Source organism: Megalopta genalis, chromosome 5, assembly GCF_051020955.1.
Source record: "Megalopta genalis isolate 19385.01 chromosome 5, iyMegGena1_principal, whole genome shotgun sequence".
Taxonomy (NCBI): Eukaryota; Metazoa; Arthropoda; class Insecta; order Hymenoptera; family Halictidae; genus Megalopta; species Megalopta genalis.
The window spans coordinates 26,792,244-26,813,473 of NC_135017.1; the positions used below are offsets into that span (position 1 = coordinate 26,792,244).

Below are 21,230 nucleotides of genomic sequence, written 5' to 3' on the forward strand. Positions count from 1 at the left end.
ATTATGCATTGTATACATTGTATTCGTTATATCATATATGTATATTATTATAATATAATTAATTATATATTATATATTATTATATATAGCATATAATATATATATAATATATAATTAGTAATATATATATTATATGCTATATATAATAATATATAATATATAATTCATCATATATATAATATAATTAATTATATTATAATAATATTATATATAGCATATAATATATATATAATATATAATTAGTAATATATATATTATATGCTATATATAATAATATATAATATATAATTCATCATATATATAATATAATTAATTATATTATAATAATATACATATATGATATAACGAATACAATGTATACAATGCATAATTTTGGAAATTATTTCTGTCATAAAGGATTTAGTACATCCTTGTAAAAAGAATACTCGATTTATATTATGCACGTATCGCTTCTTCGAAGGAATAAATGGAGATATTTGTTAAATATAGTCACTGTCGTTTTACCTTATAATTATACAATATTCTCTGGCACGTCTATTCGATTTATTATGTCTGTCCTACCTGTGTGCTTTCGTGAGGGACGATACGCAACATCTCTGATGATTTCGACGTTGCTGTACCCAGGTAACTGGTCACACTCACCTGCAATCAAAAAGAAAATCGTTATTGCACTCCGAAACTAATAATATTTCGTTGATCCGGGATCGAAGGATCATTGATTCAATGAAGTCAGGAAGAAGCATCTTCTACATTTTTTAAATATCTATAAAGTGTTTTTAATTTATGTGCACACGAAAATTGTGAAACTTCTGCTACGAGAATACATACATGATTACCTTGCGGAGAAAACATGAAACAGTATGAAAAGCCTGGTCTTTCGATTATTTCCAACCGTTTAATCATTATCATTAACTTTAAGACTACCTATACTTGTGAGTAGATAATCATTATTTTTAATTGAATCAGTAACTAAATCAACGTACAGAAATTGACACGCAGGAACTAGAAAAGGCTCACTAACTGACACACAGAAATTAAGTTTTTATCTTTTTAAGGGCACAGTGAATCACTCATAAACCGTTTTGTTCACTTTGTTAAATATTTTGTGTTTATATATATTATGTTATAATATAATATAATGTAATATAATATAATATAATATAATATAATATAATATAATATAATATAATATAATATAATATAATATAATATAATATAATATAATATAATATAATATAATATAATATAATATAATATAATATAATATAATATAATATAATATAATATAATATAATATAATATAATATAATATAATATAATATATAATATTCGCACTTATATGAAAGACGTCAACATATAATTGAGATTATTTTGTAAAAGAAACTATTTACAGTCAATTCTCCCTAATGAGCTCTTGGCTTGTACACAAAATTGGACGATTTGGAAAGAGGATATACGATTATTTGCGCTTTACGCCTCGTCTTTATAATTATTATATATTATAATTTATATACATAATTCATATATATGATTCCTCTTCCTAAATTGTCCATTTTTGTGTACAAGCTGAGAGTCAATTAGGGAGAATTTACTGTAATTCGTCGAACACTTCGAATGTCACACTAATGGACACAGTAATTGACTCCACGCATTTTTTCAAAGAGGTCGCAACAGCTAACCGGTTAATTGAGAAATGCAGCGAGATTGTGTTCCCGCATATTGCGCGATTAAAGACGGTATGCTCTCGGAACTAATGACGAGTCTATGAAATTTCTGTTGACGAGCAGATTTTTACGAGACAGTGCTCGGATAGGTAGCTAACAAACGATCTCTCCGCGGAAGCGTAGGAAATTAAGATCGAATTTTACTAGGTAAGTTATTAAGACAGCAATATCGACACAAAGGAAGCAACGATCCTCTTACAGCATGGAATAACTTTATCCCTGACCTATTTTCATCGTTCATGAGGTTGCACGAAGTGAATCCATCGAAGGATGGCGTCAAAGGAGAACGACGTTATATCCGGATGAGAGGTAATGAGATCTTTCTTCCCGATTGTTCCGGAAATGGACGACCAAGGTAGGAAGGGGAAGAGACAAAAAGCTAGACAGTGAGATCGAGAGAACGGGAGAACGAAAGAGAGAAAGAGAGAGAGAGAGAGAGAGAGAGAGACCACGAGCGACTGCTTCGCTTCACCTTTGAATACACTTTGGTCGATTTGTTTGAAAAATCGCAGCTTCCCTTTGCCGTAAAATAAATAACAGTGGCTCCATTAGCAATGACTTTTCTTCCAGTTCCGCTTCAAGTGAACGCGGAAAAAGTGGAGATCTTTTCAGATGGAAATCCGAACATTAGCCGGCGAACAAATATTAATCTTTCCGGGGCTCCGAATAAATAGCGGTGGATACATCGCTCGGAATCTGCCGGTGAATATGATTCGTGAAACGAAGTTCCCGTGATCGAGCGGAAGCTTTTATTGTACGATCGAACGCTCGTTCTTCCCGCGGACCATCGAAATTACGAATCGAGCAGGCCGACCTCGTGGGCCGTGCCGTTGATCAATTAACGACCGCCGTGAAAATGGATGATCGAGGAAAGTGTCAAGACGTAAACTTTCCCTGCGGGTATTCGAAAGTGATTCCACTCGGAGCACCGAACTGGAAGCATCGCTCTCTTGACCTACATCGAACCGTTATGCAGCTATAGAATACGAATTTATGGATCCACGGCGTTACCTACACAGCGGGCGGCGGAGTAATTGGGTCTCTGGTCTTGCTAATTTCCTTGAAAATAGAAGACAGCGCCGAGGCGGAAGGAAATCGACAGCGAAATGCCACAGAGAAGCCTGTGAAAACGCTTTGCTTCTGCGGCTCGAGCACCGCGTTCGTCGTGGCTGCTTGTTCGCATTATTCGTTCATTCTGCAGTACCATTTTCACCGAGTCAAGTATCTGTTATTTATGTCTAGATGACAGCTATTCTTTACCGTAACGTCGCGACGTAACTCCGTAACGATTTATGAAATCGGACGAGATCGTGAAATTCGATGAGAATAATCTGTGGACTTTCTTTGCATTTATGTAAACAATACGAACCTTCGAAGAATCTGAAGATACTGCTTCATTACTTTCCACTGATTAAAGTTATTAATAGATTTTTATGAACTTACGACAAGAATGGATGTATCAAATATTCAGTGATCGATGTTTTAGAAAAATCTAAAGGTGCTATTACAGTCATTGCAACTGGGTAAAGTTGATATTCGAAGAAAGAATTCTCTGTGGAATATTCAAGTATTACAATTAATGCGGACAATTTTCATTTTGCATAACGATCAACAGTCTATTTATTAACACTTTACTACTGGCTACTTCGAGAATTTCATGAAATTAAAGATTTTATTGAATCCAATTAAAATGGAAAAGTTAAGTTCTGTGACATCAATTACTCTATCAACATTATTACGTTTTGCGAGTCCTAATAAAGTTATCCAATAAAAAGTTACCCTAATGAGATTGCAGTAGATCGGCGTAAACATTTATTTTCAAATATAATCAATTTATTCCGTCATATCAGGTCTACCGGAAAGTTCTGTCCGTTTACGAAATGAAAGAAAATAATAGATTTTTCATAAATTTAGTAATATTTATATATATATATTGGACAATATAATTTCCGTCGTTACTTATGACCTCTTGCCAGCGTGATGGCAATCTGTAAGCAACATTTCTCAAAAATATATGTCTCAAATGAACATGTGCATACCTATCGAAATTTGCAATGACATTATCAGACAGAACTTTCCGGCAGACCTAATATAAGAAATCAATTTCGTGCACAGTTACTGTAGTTTGCAATTAATGCAGACACTTTTTATTTGGCACAAAAATCTGCTGATACTCGTCGGCAACAAGGAGAACACCGCTGCAATTCCTATAAAATAGCACAACGATAAAAAGACATAAAATTGCACGGTTCACTTTCAAATTTTTCGCTAATGAAATTACATTTCTGTGAATCCATCGCGACAGAAATCGATCTGAAAATGGACAAAGAATCGCGTCACACGCGATTCACCGGAAAAATTCAGAGATCTCTATTCCAGAGTAATTAACGAATTGCATAATAGCGGAGTACCGATGCAAAACGTGCGTCGCAGTTTTCGTATTCACCGAAGCGGAGAGATTTAGCGAAGAAGAGTGTCCTCTGATGGTTCGAAGCTGCCGCGGAACACGTGTAGCATTCAGAACAGAAAAACGCCGCGGGAAAAACGTTTTCCCGAAGTTTACACTCAGGGATTCGGAAATTATTCCGTCCGTACGGCCGAGCTGTCGTGATTCAACATTTGCAGAAAGATCACGTGCAAAAACGATCGAAGAATTGGCCCAGGTCGGCCAGCCAGCGCCGAAGAACATCGAATGGATGTCGGCGAGCCACGAAAATTTATTCATCCCTCGGGGACATGTGTTCATTAAGTGGTTTAAGCTGTTGCAATCTCTTTGAAAAATGTGCGAAATAAAAATTTCCCGTATCAATTACAAGACAAGTGAAGCGAAGTACGATTTCATTTATTCCTGTAATAATTTTAATAAGCTGAAACCAGTGTACCAACATCCTTAGTTTCTTTTAATCTTCTCACTGTTTCCAATTATACTTACCGATTTTTGCCATAAACGCATAAAACCCGCAGTCCAGTAATTATACTGTATGTACATGCTTGATTGTCTCCATATATATATAATAAAAAAAATATAATAAAATATATATATATATATATAATAATAATTATAAAAATAAAATATAAATATTATTATTATTATTAAATAAAATATATATATAATGAAAATATATATATATAATAAAATTGTCTCCATATATAATATAATATTATAATTCCATATTTTATATGGAATTCGACCGGTATCAAAAGACGAATAACACGATGCAAAAGTAGTTCTCTTTTTCAAGCTCATTCTTTTCGGACTTTTTAAGGTCATCGATGTTGATTTGCATACAAGTGCATATTTGTTTCCACTGCATCGTGCGTTACGATGTACAAAAAAGTACGATGTTAAAATACGCTAAGACATATAGAAATAATTTGACCAGTTAGCTGTTTTTCACGAGTATACTGGTCACGATGAAATGGCGACAATTTTTGCGTTATGTGAAGCATGCTCGTCAAAAACGGCGAACTGGTTAAACGACACTTTCTCACGAGTCGACAGGAATTTCTTGCTCCGCTTAGCGTGTCATTAATTCCAGTCTGCGCCAGACCGGAAAATATAAAATCACCCGGATAATAATCGGACGTATTCTTGCGAATACGTCCGAAAGCCCATGCTGGCTCGCGGTTATCACCGGAACGAATTTCAGTTCGCCAAACTCGATTCGGAGTCGCCGGCGGTTCCACAACAAATTCCATTTAGGAGCTGGCAATAAATAAGGCTAGTCTAGAAGAAGAGGCCGCGTGCATAGTGCACCGACTTGTTAATCGTAACAACTGCGGGGTCAAAGTCGTTCCCTCTGTGATTCATTTGCGTCCGTGTCGCACGCTGTTTGATGTCAGTAACAATCTTTTTTTATTTTATTTTAATTTTATTTTAAACCCCTGCACTATGATTCCTTTCACGGCTACGTCTTCGTATTCATAATTTTATTAAATTATGAATTAATTTTTCGTAAGAACAAGACAATTTTGATTTCTTCTCTGTTTTCATTCACTGTCATAGCTAAAATTTGATAACAGATGAATCAAATTCTGTTTCAATTTTCAAAAAGCGAATAGTACTGTATTTTCTCCCTAATTTGTGCTCAGATTGCGACTTGTTTTTACAATTGTTGATAATCGGTAATTATAGGAACGAGCTGCAAGGCTCGAATAATCATATCTCCTCTTCCCAAACTGTCCATTTTTGGGGGTAATCTGAGCGCGAATTAGGGAGAAATTACTGTATTCATATTTAGTTGATTATGTATGATATGTCAAGGTTATGTCAAAGTTATGTTAAAATATCGTTATATTGCAAGAGATTAACAATTTATCTACCAGAAAGAGCGTAACAATTGGAGAACGCTAACAGAAATCTGTGAACAACCTTTTCCTATATGATGCAATTTTAATTGAACTGATTAAAATACTTCAATTTCATGAAATTTTTGAGGTTTTTGACGCGATCGTGAAAGTGTTAAGAATATCAAAGTATAGAAAATATATAAAAACTCAAATATATTTTTTTCGTATGACGTTTTAAGTTTTTATAAAGAGATATTGCAAGAATTTTGATTTTATAATATTTCAGGTAAACTATTGTAAAAGCCATGATATATTTACTATCCATACATTCCCATTATGTTTAAAGCATATTTCAGTAACGGAAGTTTATGTCAACTTCAAAACTAAGTCTTTTCTCTGTGCATTGCTTGTCCTCCACATGATGCTTTGGTTCTTGCATTGTTGTTTACAAAAATGACGTTAGACATACAGGCAGTGTCACCTCCTATTAGCATTATTTATAACTATTTATAAAAAGATATTGTACCTAAATGCTATACTGCCGTATTCCCATTAATATATAGATTATTTTAGAAAGAAAAAACAAAATTTTTCAATTTTGACACTCCACACAATCGCTTTCGCTTTCGCTCTATGAAATCACTAAATACAGTGAATTATCTCCAATTGTCCATCAGCTTATACACAAAAATGAACAATTCGGGAAGAGGAGATATGATTATTCGAGCCTCGCGGCTCGTTTTTATAGTCGTCAATTCTCAACAAGGCTCGAATAATCGCATCTCCTATCTCCAAATTATCCATTTTTGTCTACAAACTGAGAGACAATTGGAGATAATTTACTGCAGTGGTTATGCAAATTTGGATAGGTGTATCAGCTAAGTGTTAATTTCAGCAAGACGAAGCTCATAAAGCGGATGGAAGAAAACAATGGGACTATCAACGCAGAAAATACATTTTTGTGTTCTCGTCGGCGACAGCTGTTGTCCCCGCATACCGATCGACTGGAACGCGTTTCCCCGCCGAGTGAGAATTCGTGCGCGGCCGAATATCAGTTGCTTTATCGTTCCGCACAAAGCGATCGTAAAAACTGGAGCATCGCGAACAGTTCAAGAATTAAACGGAGCCCGATGAGCGGGACAAAGCGCAGCCTAAAAAGCAGGCTGCCGCGAGAACGCATCCATGCCATTCGAAAGAAATATTTTAATACCCAGCCCGTTAACCCCGGGCTGGTATTAAATCCTCCGATGCGAAGACGCGAAACGCGGAGCCCCGCGAGCAAGGAAAACCTTTGCAAGCTTTGACGGCGAAAGTTTCAGGCTGTAATGAAGAAGACAGAAAACAGTACACCGCTGGGCAAAATTCATTTCAAAGCTCCGGCTCTTACGGCGCACAAAAGAATCCGCACACATGTGTATACCGCGTATCATCTTCTGGTAATTGTAATAAATACTTGTTTGCCTCTTGGTTGAACTTTCGGCGTAACCTTTGAACGAGGCGAAGAGAGAACGTGGAATGTGTTGGAATTTACTTTTGAAACAGAGAAAGCTCGTTCCATGCGAAATAACATATAAGGTGTTTCCTCCAACTGGGTTAGAAATATCTCGGGATGGATTGAAGATACGGAAAGAAATGTTTATATTGGGTTGGCAACTAAGTAATTGCCGATTTCAGTTACAGATGACTCTCACTCCCATTTTTATGATATACGTAAATGTTATATTATAAAATTATTATTATTATTATTATTATGTTATTTTTTATTATCCGTGAATGTTAGCAACTGGACAAATTGAATGCAGCGGTCAAGGAAAAGCGACCAGAATTGGTCAATCGTAAAGGTGTCATTTTCCAGCAGGACAATGCTAGGCCGCACACGTCTTTGTCCACTCGGCAAAAATTGATGGATATTGGTTGGGAATTGATGTCACACCCACCATATAGCCCTGATCTCGCGCCATCGGATTGCCACTTATTTCGATCCCTGGACAACTCCCTTGGTAAAACTTTTAATGATGATGACGCTGTAAAATCTCACTTAACTCAGTTTTTGGCAGAAAAGAATCAGACTTTCTACGAGCGTGGAATTTTCAAGTTGTCAGAGAGATGGCAAAAGGTCATCGAACAAAATGGAAAATACATTACAGATTAAACTTCATTCCAAGTAAAAAAAATTTTTTATTTCATTGAACAAATCGGCAATTACTTAGTTGCCAACCCAATACAAATGCTATGCACTATAATAAGATGTCTTACACAGCTTTAACAATTCTTTCGTGCATACGAGCCGTTTATTTTGAAAGTGGCATAAGTCACTTTACCATAATGAAAAGTGGTTGATTTTTTAATGTTTATACGAAATTATTTATACCGAAAAAATATCAGTATCCTGAGATAACAAATACAAGTAAATCTTCTCGAAAGTTAGCATCCATATTTGTAAACGTGTTAAAACGCAAATCCTTAAATATATCGACTTAAAAACAAAGTGACTTATGCCACTTTCAAAATAAACGGCTCATATAATGGTGGAGGATAGTACAAGGCCAACTTGATCTTTTTAAATTAGATCATACATTTTTTTATCCGTATTACGACAGCTGGTTTCAATACGAATCCAATGACCTACGATGATGCACTATTTCTTTCTTTGTTTATTTCTTAAGCGTTTTGTCAAGATCAAAGCAAACACGCAATAAACCTTATATCAGAAATATAAAAAATTAGTTTCCGCATTTTATCGTTCTGAAGAAAACAATTATGAAAACTACAGATCAAATGTGATTTAAAAATTTCGATATCTTTAATAATGTCGTTTTTAAATACAAGTAGCTCTCCTGCAACATGGCATCCTATAACACGATAGGATAAATTGTGGGAGGCTTCGTATAGCACTGCAACTTATAACACTGTTTCGCTCTAACACGATAAGAAAATTGCGAAAACCTTCGTACGACACTGTACTTCTACAGCACTGGATAATATGAATTTTGTTTAACATATTTAAAAACTAAATTACCTTAAAATAATGACAGGAAGGAATAATGAATTATAGTGCCTTTATATGAAAATATAATTACTATAATTAAGGGTATATAAATATATACCCTGAAAGAGGCCGAAGATTTAAAAGGGAGCTGCAAAATTGTCTATCTTCATAGCAGTAAATCAGCAATGATCTTGTAAGAACCAGCAACCAAACCAAAATTACAGATTTTTTAAAGAGGACAAAAGATGCAAAAAATCTGAATGGTGGAGAAAGTTCCAAAAGTGAAGATGATATCGTTCAACCGAGAAAAGGTTCCCGCTTCATTATACCGAGTAGTGACGAGGAAGAAATTTATTAAATTAAGGTTACATTAAATGAAAATAATATTTTTGATTTTCTTTGTTTATATGGAATTTTAAAAAAATGTTTGTTTTTAATCAGTTTTCGATACGTAACTCCCCTTTTTGTGCTGACTCTGGGTCTTGTATAACACGGTTTCACACAATTTATATATTTGTTATAGGATATTACATTAGATTTCACATCATAGATATTATACAATACTAGATTTGTTATAGGATGGTTATCTGTACAAGTAAAATTATTACACAGACACTTATCCTAGCTTGTCGCCAATAAAACAGTCACGCGATCCCGATCCCTGGAACTCGCGCGAAGCCCGATTGGCGCAGAAGTGGCATTAGAACGTTCTAATTGTTTCATAAACCGTGTTCCTGTCAAGTAAACAACGATCGTTTAGAAAATCGATACTCATTGTATGCGCGCCGACGTTCGCCCGTTCTTCCGTCGTACTTGCAGAAAAGTCTTTGCACTTCGTTCCGGAACGCCATCACGCCTGGAGTAATGCAGCAGTCTTCATTAGCATTCTAACGCACGCTTCTTACGCCTCCGTAAATAGTCGAAGTGTTGAGTTTAATTAAACCTTGGGAATCGCTGATCAACTTTTCCCGGGGCGAGGATGCTTCTTCGTTGTACAGGGTTTCAGCCGAGTCCCGGCGAATTCGGAATTCAATTACGCAGGGCAAAGGAAATTGAGAGAAACCCGCGGAGAAAGCTACGAATTATCTCGGACCTCGGCGACAGGGAGAAGAAAGACTGCGATCTCCTGTGCAGCCGGATATCCGGCTGAATATGCATCGAAGTTCTCGATGGAACGTTCGCAGTCGACACACGCTCGACTAACATTTTTAACGCGAGCCTCGGCACGGTATCGATTCTTCGTTAGGACGGGGATTAATTCAATATGTTTGATCGCGTGTCGCGCCGTGTGCGATGTAATAATTAATATAAAATGTTTCTTTCCCGTTCGCCGGCACTGTGTTAATCGAACAAAATGAAATTCCGGTCGATAGTCGAGGATTTATGGAACTTCTGCGGGTTTCGTTTCAGCGAAACTCCGCGCACGGTGCAGTTGATTCGAACGTTATGATTAGAGCGGGGATCTTTATGCAAATTCTCGTTTTCGCGTGTGCTTTCAGGCACGGGCACATATTAATCGAAATAAGATAGCTAATAATTATTTGAAATAATCCGATTATGAAAAATAACAAATAATTTGACATAACAATTCTTGAACGAATTGAAATTGAAGTTAATAAGAATTAATATGTGAATTCATAAATTAACTGTTTGAAATTAACTCAAGATTATTGAATTAAATTAACTATATTTAACTAAACGTAATTACGCACAGATAAACTTTAATTATACTTGGAATTTAACTGCATTTGCTATCAGCATACAAACTTACAATGCCGGCATAGTCGACTTGATAGAATCAGAAAATATTTGAGAAAATATCTCAATAAATATTTTATTCAAATAACAAATAAAGTAAAAAATTATTTCACTTCAAACCCAAATAACGAAACATTATTTTAAAAAATTATTTGACAGCTCGAATAAACTAACGCATCGTTGTGCCAAATAACGTGTCGCCAAATAAAATAATATTTCCGAAGAGCAAAATCGGCGCACGTATCGCGATGCATGTAGGACAAGTCGCGACACGTCGATCCCGTTTCCATGCAATAAATTTGTATGCGATAGCCGGGCGACGCGACGCGAAGGTTACTCGCTTTGGCGAGGCGTTTATCGCGCGTCAAGGAACAAACTGCGAGAGGCGAAAGGGAAGGAACCGCCGTGACGCCGAAGGCGATAGGCGGCTCGTCGTTACTCAAAATAGTTCCATTATGCCGGGGCTGGCGGTCGGTACGTTAACTTTCACTCCCCCATGAGGGAAAAAGTAAATTCCTATTCTGGCCGAGCAGCGAGGTAAGATGGGTGCACGAGCGTAGACAAGCGGAGCCGAGCGTCGGCGAACGTCGGCGAGCGGGCCGCATTTACAAGGATGAAAGATAAATGCGTGGAAGAAAGGTTCGCGAACTTTGAAAGTGGCGCTTTCCATGCGGAAATGTATTTAGAGGAGGAAAGGGGTCCGGGCTAGGGGCAGGGTTGCCACCACCCCGGCTTTAGCCCGGAGACTCCGGTTTTTAATACAAATCTCCGGATCTCCTGGTTTGTCAAGAATGTCTTCGGGTCGGTAGAAAAAATGAATTAACACGTTCGCTGTCAGCGTGACACACATGTGACGATCACGATTTTGTATCTCGCGTAAAGAATGTCAAATAAATTTTGAGAATATAATTGTTGAAAATTGTAACACATCGTGTGATACATCGTGTGATAGAATTTATAGCTTTTCTTTGACGACATTTTCGTTATATTCTGTAAGGGGATACGATGTATTTAATACGAGAAATGCAGTAAGTGTGTACGCCAGTGGCGCTAGCAGCGAACGTGTTGATAAGATATCATTATCTGAACCCTGCATTGCATGAATCTTTATGACAAGTCAAACGAAATATATTTAGCTGTTAGTGCATTTAAATAATAACGTGCAAGGGAAATAAACAAACAAAATAAAAAGAACAATATTTTTAAACGTTTGCGAATAAAAATGTCTAAAGAATTATTGCCAATGTAAGTTAACTCTCTATTGCACGAATTTTTATGACAAGTCAAACGAAATATATTTAGCCGTTAGTGCATTTAAATAATAACGTGCAAGGGAAATAAACAAACAAAATAATGAAAAAATAATAATATTTTTAAATATTTACGAATAAAACTGTCTAAAGAATTATTTCCAATGGAAGTTAACCCCTCTATTGCACGAATTTTTATGACAAGTTAAACGAAATATATTTAGCTGCTACTGCACTTAAATAATAGCGTGTAAAGATGATAAACAAACAAAATAAAAAGAACAATATTTTTAAATATTTACGAATAAAACTGTCTAAAGAATTATTGCCAATGGAAGTTAACCCCTCTATTGCATGAATCTTTATGACAAGTTAAACAAACTATATTTGACTGAAACTGCCCTTAAATAGTAAAATGTAAAGAAATGAAAAAACAATATTATTTAACGATTTTTACGACTGTTCCCATCTGGGAACTTCGTCCATAAGCAAGTGCAACAAAACATTGTTTCGTATGAAAATCACGAAGACAATTTTACTGAAGAATTACTGGCATCTGTCGGTGCTGGTTATAAGCACAATGTTCTCGTATGCAACCAGCATAATTTGCAATTATGCTTAGCTCTTTATTAAACTGTGGAACACGATATTCCGGTATCAGTGCAAGCTCCGTAGTAAATGGATAAATCGGACATGCGGCGTAAAAGGTACCCTAAACTTTTATTGCTTATTATGTCATTAACTTTGAAGATATTCTTTCTCAGAAATTTTTGTTATTTTTAATATTTGTTGTTTTTTGCTCAGAACTTCGTACATTTATATTTCTTTCGCAATTAAAAATCTTCTGTAATAAATAATTTGTTCTCAATTCATAGTTTCTTTTCATAAATGAAATTTCGTTATTACGACTCCTTTTTCCTTTTCTTCTGGTTTCGCTTCTGCAATGTCCAGTTTTTACAACAAATCTCCGAGTGACAAATTCGTGATACTCCGGATTTTGCTTCATGGTAGGGTGGCAACCCTGGTTAGGGGTGGAAGCGGAAGGGAAGGGTGGAGAAGAGACGGCGAGAGACGGCAAGAGATCGAAATAGAAGGCATGGGAAGCAAAGAGAAGACGAAGATGCAAAAAGATGGCGAAAGCGGAAGCCAAAGGGACCGGGAGAAGCAGAAAGAATAAGAGATAGAGGGAGAAAGAGGCAGAGGGATGCAGCGGCCCGCGAAAAAGCGTCCGTCGGCTGCTCAGAAGCGATGGAAAAATAGAAAAACGTTAGGCGGCGGTGTATCTAGGGCCAACCTTATGCCCTCCTTTCCAACCCTTCTCCCTTCCCATCCCCCTTTAGACCGCAAGTGGCTGGCTGGCGGCGTTACTTCATTATCCGGCGAAAGAAAAGCTGCGCGCCATGCCGCGCCGGCCGGTTCTAAAGTGAATCGCATCTCTCTAATTAAATTTTTGTCGCCGGCGAACGGCCGACGCGAGCCGCTCGTTTACACCGTCCCCTTACCCCCGCAGCCCTCGTCGGCAAACAGTCGTAACTTCGGATTGTTTGGACTCCCTGACTGTGCCGAGCCGCATTTTTTCGACAGAGCGACGCAAACTACAGGGATTACTAGAGCGCGTAGAACGAGGAGATCTTAGAAGTTCTGCTTTTACTTTTGATCGTATTTGTAAAATGTTACGATCAAGTCTGAAGTAGTATTTTCAGTAAATGTAGTGGCGTGAAACTAAGGTAGGGGAGCAAAGTACTGCGCCCTGTCGGCAGTCTTCAGGAATTTTCGCTACTAGACACAACTTTAGCAATTTGAATGACATTTGTTAGGGGTTTAAAGGTAAATTTCAAAGTTTCTTTTGTCGATATAAATTTTCCCATGACGTAAGTGTCAAATCTCTTTTGAATATTAGGAAGAAGAAAAGAGAAGTTCTGGAGCCAGTTATTGTGTCTTTATGATGTACAAAAATTAGTTACTGTGTCTTAGTTGCTGTGCTCCCTCCCCCAATACTGTGCTTCAGTTACTGTGCTATGTTCCTGTATACTGTGCTTCATTTACTGTGCTATATCCCTGTACACTGTGCTTCAGTTACTGTGCTAAATTCCTGCATACTGTGCTTCAGTTACTGTGCTATATCCCTGTATACTGTGCTTCAGTTACTGTGCTAAATTCCTATATACTGTGCTTCAGTTACTGTGCTAAATTCCTATATACTGTGCTTCAGTTACTGTGCTATATCCCTGTACACTGTGCTTCAGTTACTGTGCTAAATTCCTGTATACTGTGCTTCAGTTATTGTGCTATATCCCTGTATACTGTACACTGTGCTTCAGTTACTGTGCTAAATTCCTATATACTGTGCTTCGGTTACTGTGCTATATCCCTGTATACTGTGCTTCATTTACTGTGGTATATCCCTGAATACTATGTATCAATTACTGTGCTAAATTCCTGTATACTGTGCTTCAGTTACTGTGCTATATCCCTGTATACTGTACACTGTGCTTCAGTTACTGTGCTAAATTCCTATATGCTGTGCTTCGGTTACTGTGCTATATCCCTGTATACTGTGCTTCATTTACTGTGGTATATCCCTGAATACTATGTTTCAATTACTGTGCTAAATTCCTGTATACTGTGCTTCAGTTACTGTGCTATATCCCTGTATACTGTACACTGTGCTTCGGTTACTGTGCTAAATTCCTATATACTGTGCTTCAATTACTGTGCTATATCCCTGTATACTATACTTCATTTACTGTGCTATATCCCTGTACACTGTGCTTCAGTTACCGTGCTAAATTCCTGTATACTGTGCTTCAGTTACTGTGTTATACCCCTGTATACTGTGCTTCAGTTATTGTGCTATATCCCTGAATACTATGTTTCAATTACTGTATTTATTCTCTGAATACTGAACCACAATAACTGTGCACAATAAATATTTAATATTTAACATACTTTCATAAATTGTATATTTTATACAACAAATTTAATATAATAATATCATTTAAAAGTTTCTATTAGAGATGGCTGTTTTAACAAAATTTCATATTTACACCTCCCCTCTTTAAAAATACGCCTAAGATGTTTTGAGATGTTTTGAGGTTATGTAGGTCTGTCCCGTGGTAAGCAGCACAGCAACTAACTTCAAGTGATAAGTAGATTCACTTACTGTATATAGTAACTAATGCATCGAGCGAAAAATAAGTTTAATTACTGTGCAGTGTAAATAAGCTACTGAAATTAGAACTAAAAACAAAAATTCAAACAAATAATCACTGTTTTATTTTTTCCTTAAAGTTAATACGTTTTACTAATACAATTAACACTGCCATATCTTATCTAGATTGATTTATTAAACTGCAAATATTGATCTTCATTCATTCAGCACTTTCTTAAGCTTTCGCATAAGCTTTATAGCAAATCTCGCAAATTGAGTATCAAAAAATTGAAATAACTTTTTTTATATTTTAAGAACTCTCTTACATGTTTGATTTTAACAAATAAATACTTAATTGAATTTAATTAGAAAAATTTGATACGTCTTGAACGATAATTATAAAGTTAATTGAGCTTGAAAATAAACAAAAGTCAATAATTGGCTATCACACAGTAACTAGCTCTAGTCGCGTAGAAAAGTATATGGCACCTTCTAAAACGCAATAACTTTTTTAAAACTGGACCAAATTACTTGCCTCTTTGTTTAAATGATCGAAGGACTAGGCTATTAAACAATAACTAACATACCTTTCTCTTTTGCTATTTCCCTTTGCTATTTATGTCTTACTTGGTTATCATAAATTTTAACTGTTTGGATAATCGAGGTCCCACAAAGACTAAAGTGTACCTACAAGATTCTATATGATGTTAGAAGTGTTACATTTAAAAAAAAATTCTTTGAATTTGATCATGTACTTGCAACGTACTGAGACATAATATTAAACGCTACCGAACGTAGAAAAATAATGTCATTGTGTAGGAGATTACGATGTGAGGTATGATTTCCGATTCTTATACTGGTGTTTTCGCAGAATTGGGCATTTTATCGAGTTCTATCGAGCTTCATTGTTTTTTCATGCCTTATTCCAATTCCTCAGCTTGCCGATTGTTCTTTTACCGAGGCGAACTGCTTTGAAGTGATATTAAATTCCAGGATTCAAGCAATTGAGGAAGCATTATGAAATCGCTTTCATTCGAAGAAGGAATTCTATTGAAGGACAAGATGTTTTTACGTCGATCAAACGCCGAGAACAATGTAAATGACGAATCGTTTGAAAAGGAAATTCCGCAGGGAAAAATATACAGAGTCTGGTCAAATAACATGAACAAGCTGGTATAGAGTGATACCTGATGAAAAAATGAGAAAGAAAAGTAATATTTATTCATCCGAGGCTTCGTTTTTACACACAAAAAATAACTCCAAAAGATCATACTACTAAAACTCTATTTATTTGAACTCGTCGGCAGACAAGTAGTTCATACGAAGTGGTCGATGAAGAAATTGTATTCTATTTTTTCTCATCTTTTTCATCAGGTATCACCCTATAGCCATTTGTATATGTTATTCGACCGGACCACGTATAACTTCGAAAACTGAAGTTTATTGACAGTGAACTCCTTACCGACTACAAAAATCAGAAAGCCACTCGTGAGAATTGGCTGGAATGTCTGACGATGGCATGCTCTTTCCACTTATCAAAAACACGCGTTTGGAATCGACTATTTCGAAGACGTAGCCTCGAATGACAGAACATAATTTGTTCTCGATGCAGGGAGCAGTTACGATACGCCACGTGCGAATATATGTATAATGGGGCTACGATGCAGCATTTTATCAGAGATAAAGACAAACGAATACTATTTTATTCGACAGTATCGAATACAAATTTATCTAGATCAAAATTAATCCGAATAATACCTTATTCGAATAAGAATTCATACGAGCAAGATTTTATTTGAATAAAAATTCATTCGAATAATATTTCGCTCGAATTATATTTTATTCGAATAATATTTTACTCGAATAAGATTTTATTCGAATAATGTTTTACTCGAATAAGATGTTACTCCAATAAGAATTCATTCAAAAAATATTCGAAGAATTAATTAATTAATACCTTATTCGAATAAGAATTCATACGAGCAAAATGTTATTGGAATAAAAATTCATTCGAATAATATTTCATTCGAATAATATTTCATTCGAATTATATTTTATTCGAATAATATTTTACTCGAATAAGATTTTATTCGAATAATATTTTACTCGAATAAGATTTTATTCGAATAATGTTTTACTCGAATAAGATTTTATTCCAATAAGAATTCATTCGAAAAATATTCGAAGAATTAATTTGAACAGGAAATCGTACGGAAAATAATCGATTTGAATAAAACTGATCCTGGAAACTGATCCTGAATGTATTCGTATAAATATGTTCTTATAAACAAAACGAAAACGGTCAACAATTATTCGCATTATTATTGGAATAATTTTACAATCTCTATACGAATAAAGAATTATGCGAACAATGTAATCGGATTATATGAATAATTTATTCGAATAAAGTGCTATGCGAGTAATGTATTCGAATAAAGAGCTACGCGATAATGTGTTGGAATAATTACTAGTTCACAGAATAATTTATAACGAATAATGAGAATAAAAGTTAGTATTCGATTGAAATGTTCGACTGAAAAGAATTCGTTCGGACAATTATTTCGGATCAATATTTATTTATTCGAAACAATTCGAACAATGCCCAACTCTTTCCGCGGGAAGGAAAAAACCGCTATTCGCATTTATGTATGTAAACGCGGACAACCGTAGGTGTTTGAGAGTCCATTCCGCTGAAAGGAAAAACAGAACAATCTCTTAAGCGATAACGCGTGCCGCCGTAAGATTCCAGGCCAGTGCGAGAGGGTAGCTCATTAAGTATGCCCACAATGAGAACCGTAAATCCGATAAAAATATAGCGCAATAAACGTCGTTGCTGTGGCACTCGGCGCGCGAAACGGAAACCACTCTTACGCCCATGCACTTTGAACGGACATTTAACCAGAACACCTTAAAACCTTCGTTTGCATCGCGTGGCATCGTTCTTACGTAATGACGACGCTGGTTAATCGACTATCGTTTGCTACTTGAAATGCCTCAGCTACCAGAAGAGAGTGGAAATAGAATTTATTGCTACTTTATTCGAGTATTTACGTTTTTCTTCGTTCTTAACCCGAGAAAGATAACCTACGTCGCAGAGGCGCCTGCGAAGACTGTTGATGTTTGTTAATTTTTCATAGAGGTCTAGTGATTTAAGTTTAAAATTACTTAAAATATAAAAAAATATAATATAAATGCATTTTATTTTTACAATAATGCCAAACCTTTAAAATGACTAGATTAACTTAAATAAATATCCATTGTTAGTATAAAATTGACGCCTTAGAAAAGCATGCGCCTCTGAAGCGTATGGTTATCTTTTACGTACGTTGTCATATGGTTATCTTTCTAGGGTTAAGTCAAGTTAGCTGCACGATGAAAATGTAAGTAGAATATTTACAATATTTTATTTCTTCTTATGTGGAAGATCTTTATGTAGATCCCAATTTTCTAAGATCCTTTTTGTAAATTGTTGTAATCAAATTCAGGAGAAATTTTCATTCATCGATCGAAAAATACTTTGTGATCAACATAAAATTTTAATACTATCAAATTTTTATTAGTGTACAGGTTTTTATATCGTTTTGTAATAAATGTAAACAGATTCGCATTTACGGATTTTATGCATTTATGGCAAAAAAAATGAGTAGCTAAAATATAAAATTGTGAAGAATACAATAATACCCTTACACTATTTTCAGTTTATAAAAATAATTAGAATTAGCAATTTATTTTTATTTAATTCCTGTTTCTCACAATAGTCTTGCGAAATTTTTATTTTGCGCAAATATTATCAGTCTACCGATGACTAATCGCTATTTGATGTTTTGCCACTGATTAGCAGCATTTAACATTCAATAAAAAATGTAATAATAAAAAGAATTTTGCAGCAAAAAGTTAATAACAATCGTGATTTACCATCTACTTTATATATCATTTAAAATAAGTGCCGTTCCATACCATATTTTGTATGAAAATCACAATATAAAATAAAAATTAAAATTAAAAAAAAGAAAAAGAAAAAGAAAAAAATCACAATATAATTCAATTTTCTTTCCTTTAAAATTATAAAATTGTTCCACGTGCCTGTTCTCCACTGAGCACAATTTCAACAAATTTAGGCCACCACATTAATTGAACTGTAGCATACTGAATTTACGTATTTATCAGAAAGAAACATCGTGAAAACAAATTCTATGGTCTGAAAAGAATTATACAATTTGAAATTTGAACTGGTAATACGAATCATTAATGATTAGAATTTTATCTCCGAAGTGAATACATGTGACTTGCGGCGTTCTTCCTTGCAGCCACGGAAATATCGCTCCGCATTTTGCAAACTCTATATCGAACATCAATTCAGAGACACCCTATGCATCAGCATGCTCCAAGAGGAGATCTCCGTAGCCCGAGTTATCACAGATGCAGGGTAGAACAACGGCGAGCAACTAGTTTCGAGAGGAAAGATAGTGATCGGTGACGCAACCGAAACCGGAGAATCGGAGTGTGATGTTCGCGGAGCGGCCAGAGGAATTCGCTGCGATATCAGTTATGCGAAATGTGGCGCAAGGTTAGGCGACCCGACGTTTGCCAACAATGTACGGCTCGCATTAATCGTTTCAACGACAGAAATACAGGAATGGGGCTCGCGCAGGATTCGCCGAGCAAGGAACTCGGGACGGCCGTTTGTTCGCGACGCAACCAACAATGTCAGACAAATTTAAATTGGCCCCCTAATTTTCTGCTTTGGTGCCTGTCCGTGACACAATAATCGGTCGTATTGGGCGGGGACCGCGGTGGGCCAACAGGGAAGACAGTGACAAATGGAGGTTAAAAGAGGCGGCCGCGATGGAGATAGAATACGAGAGAATGAGAGCGAAAGAGAGAAAGAGAAATAGGGAGAGAGAGAGAGAGAAAGAGAAAAGACGCGGCGCGCGACCAGCGGGAGCACCTTGCTACTCGAGTTTATTTCTGAACGGCCTGAGAACGACGTCACACGATCACCAGAATAGCGGGGATCTACGTCACGTCTGGGTAACCCCGAGCGAATTTCGAAGACAAACGCCAGGAACAAGGAAGAAGGGCGAGAGAAGAAGCACGCCGTAACGAAGATAGAAACGTCCAACCGCGGCACAATGGCCCGGCAAACTTACATATTCGAACAAAAGTTCAAGATTTTTACCAACCGATACCGAACACCGAGATCATCGAGAAAGACAAAATCATAATGTCACGACTTCGGACAGAACACACTGAACTGACACGCGAATATGGGTGTCGCGAAAGTTACTCAAAATCGGGAAATAAGAGCTTCCTGAAGTCATTTGAAGCAACTTTTTCCTTTGCGCAAATGCAATCCGAGGCTCTGTTTAGGAGTTATTAACGAAAAACGGTGACCAATGAGAGGCGAGCTCGGCTGGCGCGAGGCTGCCGAGCCAGTGAGCGGAACTAGGCTTCGTTGACTCGGCCCCCTCGCGCTAGCCGAGCTCGCCTCTCATTGGTCAGCGTTTTTCGTTAATAACTCGTAAACAACGATGAGGATTGCATTTGTGCTGAGGAAAAAATTACTTCAAATGACTTCAGGAACCCCGCATTTCCCGATTTTGAGTAACTTTTAAAACACCCTGCATATTGCTGAAATTCGCAACAATATGTTTAAAAAGACAGAAGCCCTCCATTGCTCTCCATGCAATAAAAAACCACTGAACTTATCATACTGATCATTTTGAGCTGTTTCATATATTTTATTTTGAGATTGTTGAGATATGAAAATATATAAAAAATTGCAAAAATATGAAATTATGATTGGAACTAATTGTTTGAATTACTCGTTACAAAATGAAAGTTCTGATATACTTTTATGCATGTAAGCACTTATATTTCAACTCTTCGTGCATGTCAAAAGCATTTTCAGCCTATCTAGGAAGAATTTTAGGTTTTTAACAATTCAAAATTTAACGAGACTTATGAAAGACTGTCTAAAAATGTTTAATGTAAGACTTTTTTCATACGAAAGCATAGAGATTGTTGTTAACAAGGGCTCGTAAATTTTGAGCGCAGTTTCTTGCGGA

General features: G+C 36.1%; 1 protein-coding gene across 1 annotated transcript in view; it reads right to left on the reverse strand.

Moving 5' to 3' along the window:
* The window catches only part of LOC117222450 (discs large 1), a 496,085-nt gene that overhangs the window by 445,385 nt on the left and 29,470 nt on the right, over window positions 1–21,230 (reverse strand). The window contains exon 2 of the mRNA XM_076522034.1: window positions 562–642. Coding sequence (XP_076378149.1) covers window positions 562–642 — 81 coding nt within the window. The remainder of the gene's footprint in view (window positions 1–561; window positions 643–21,230) is intronic.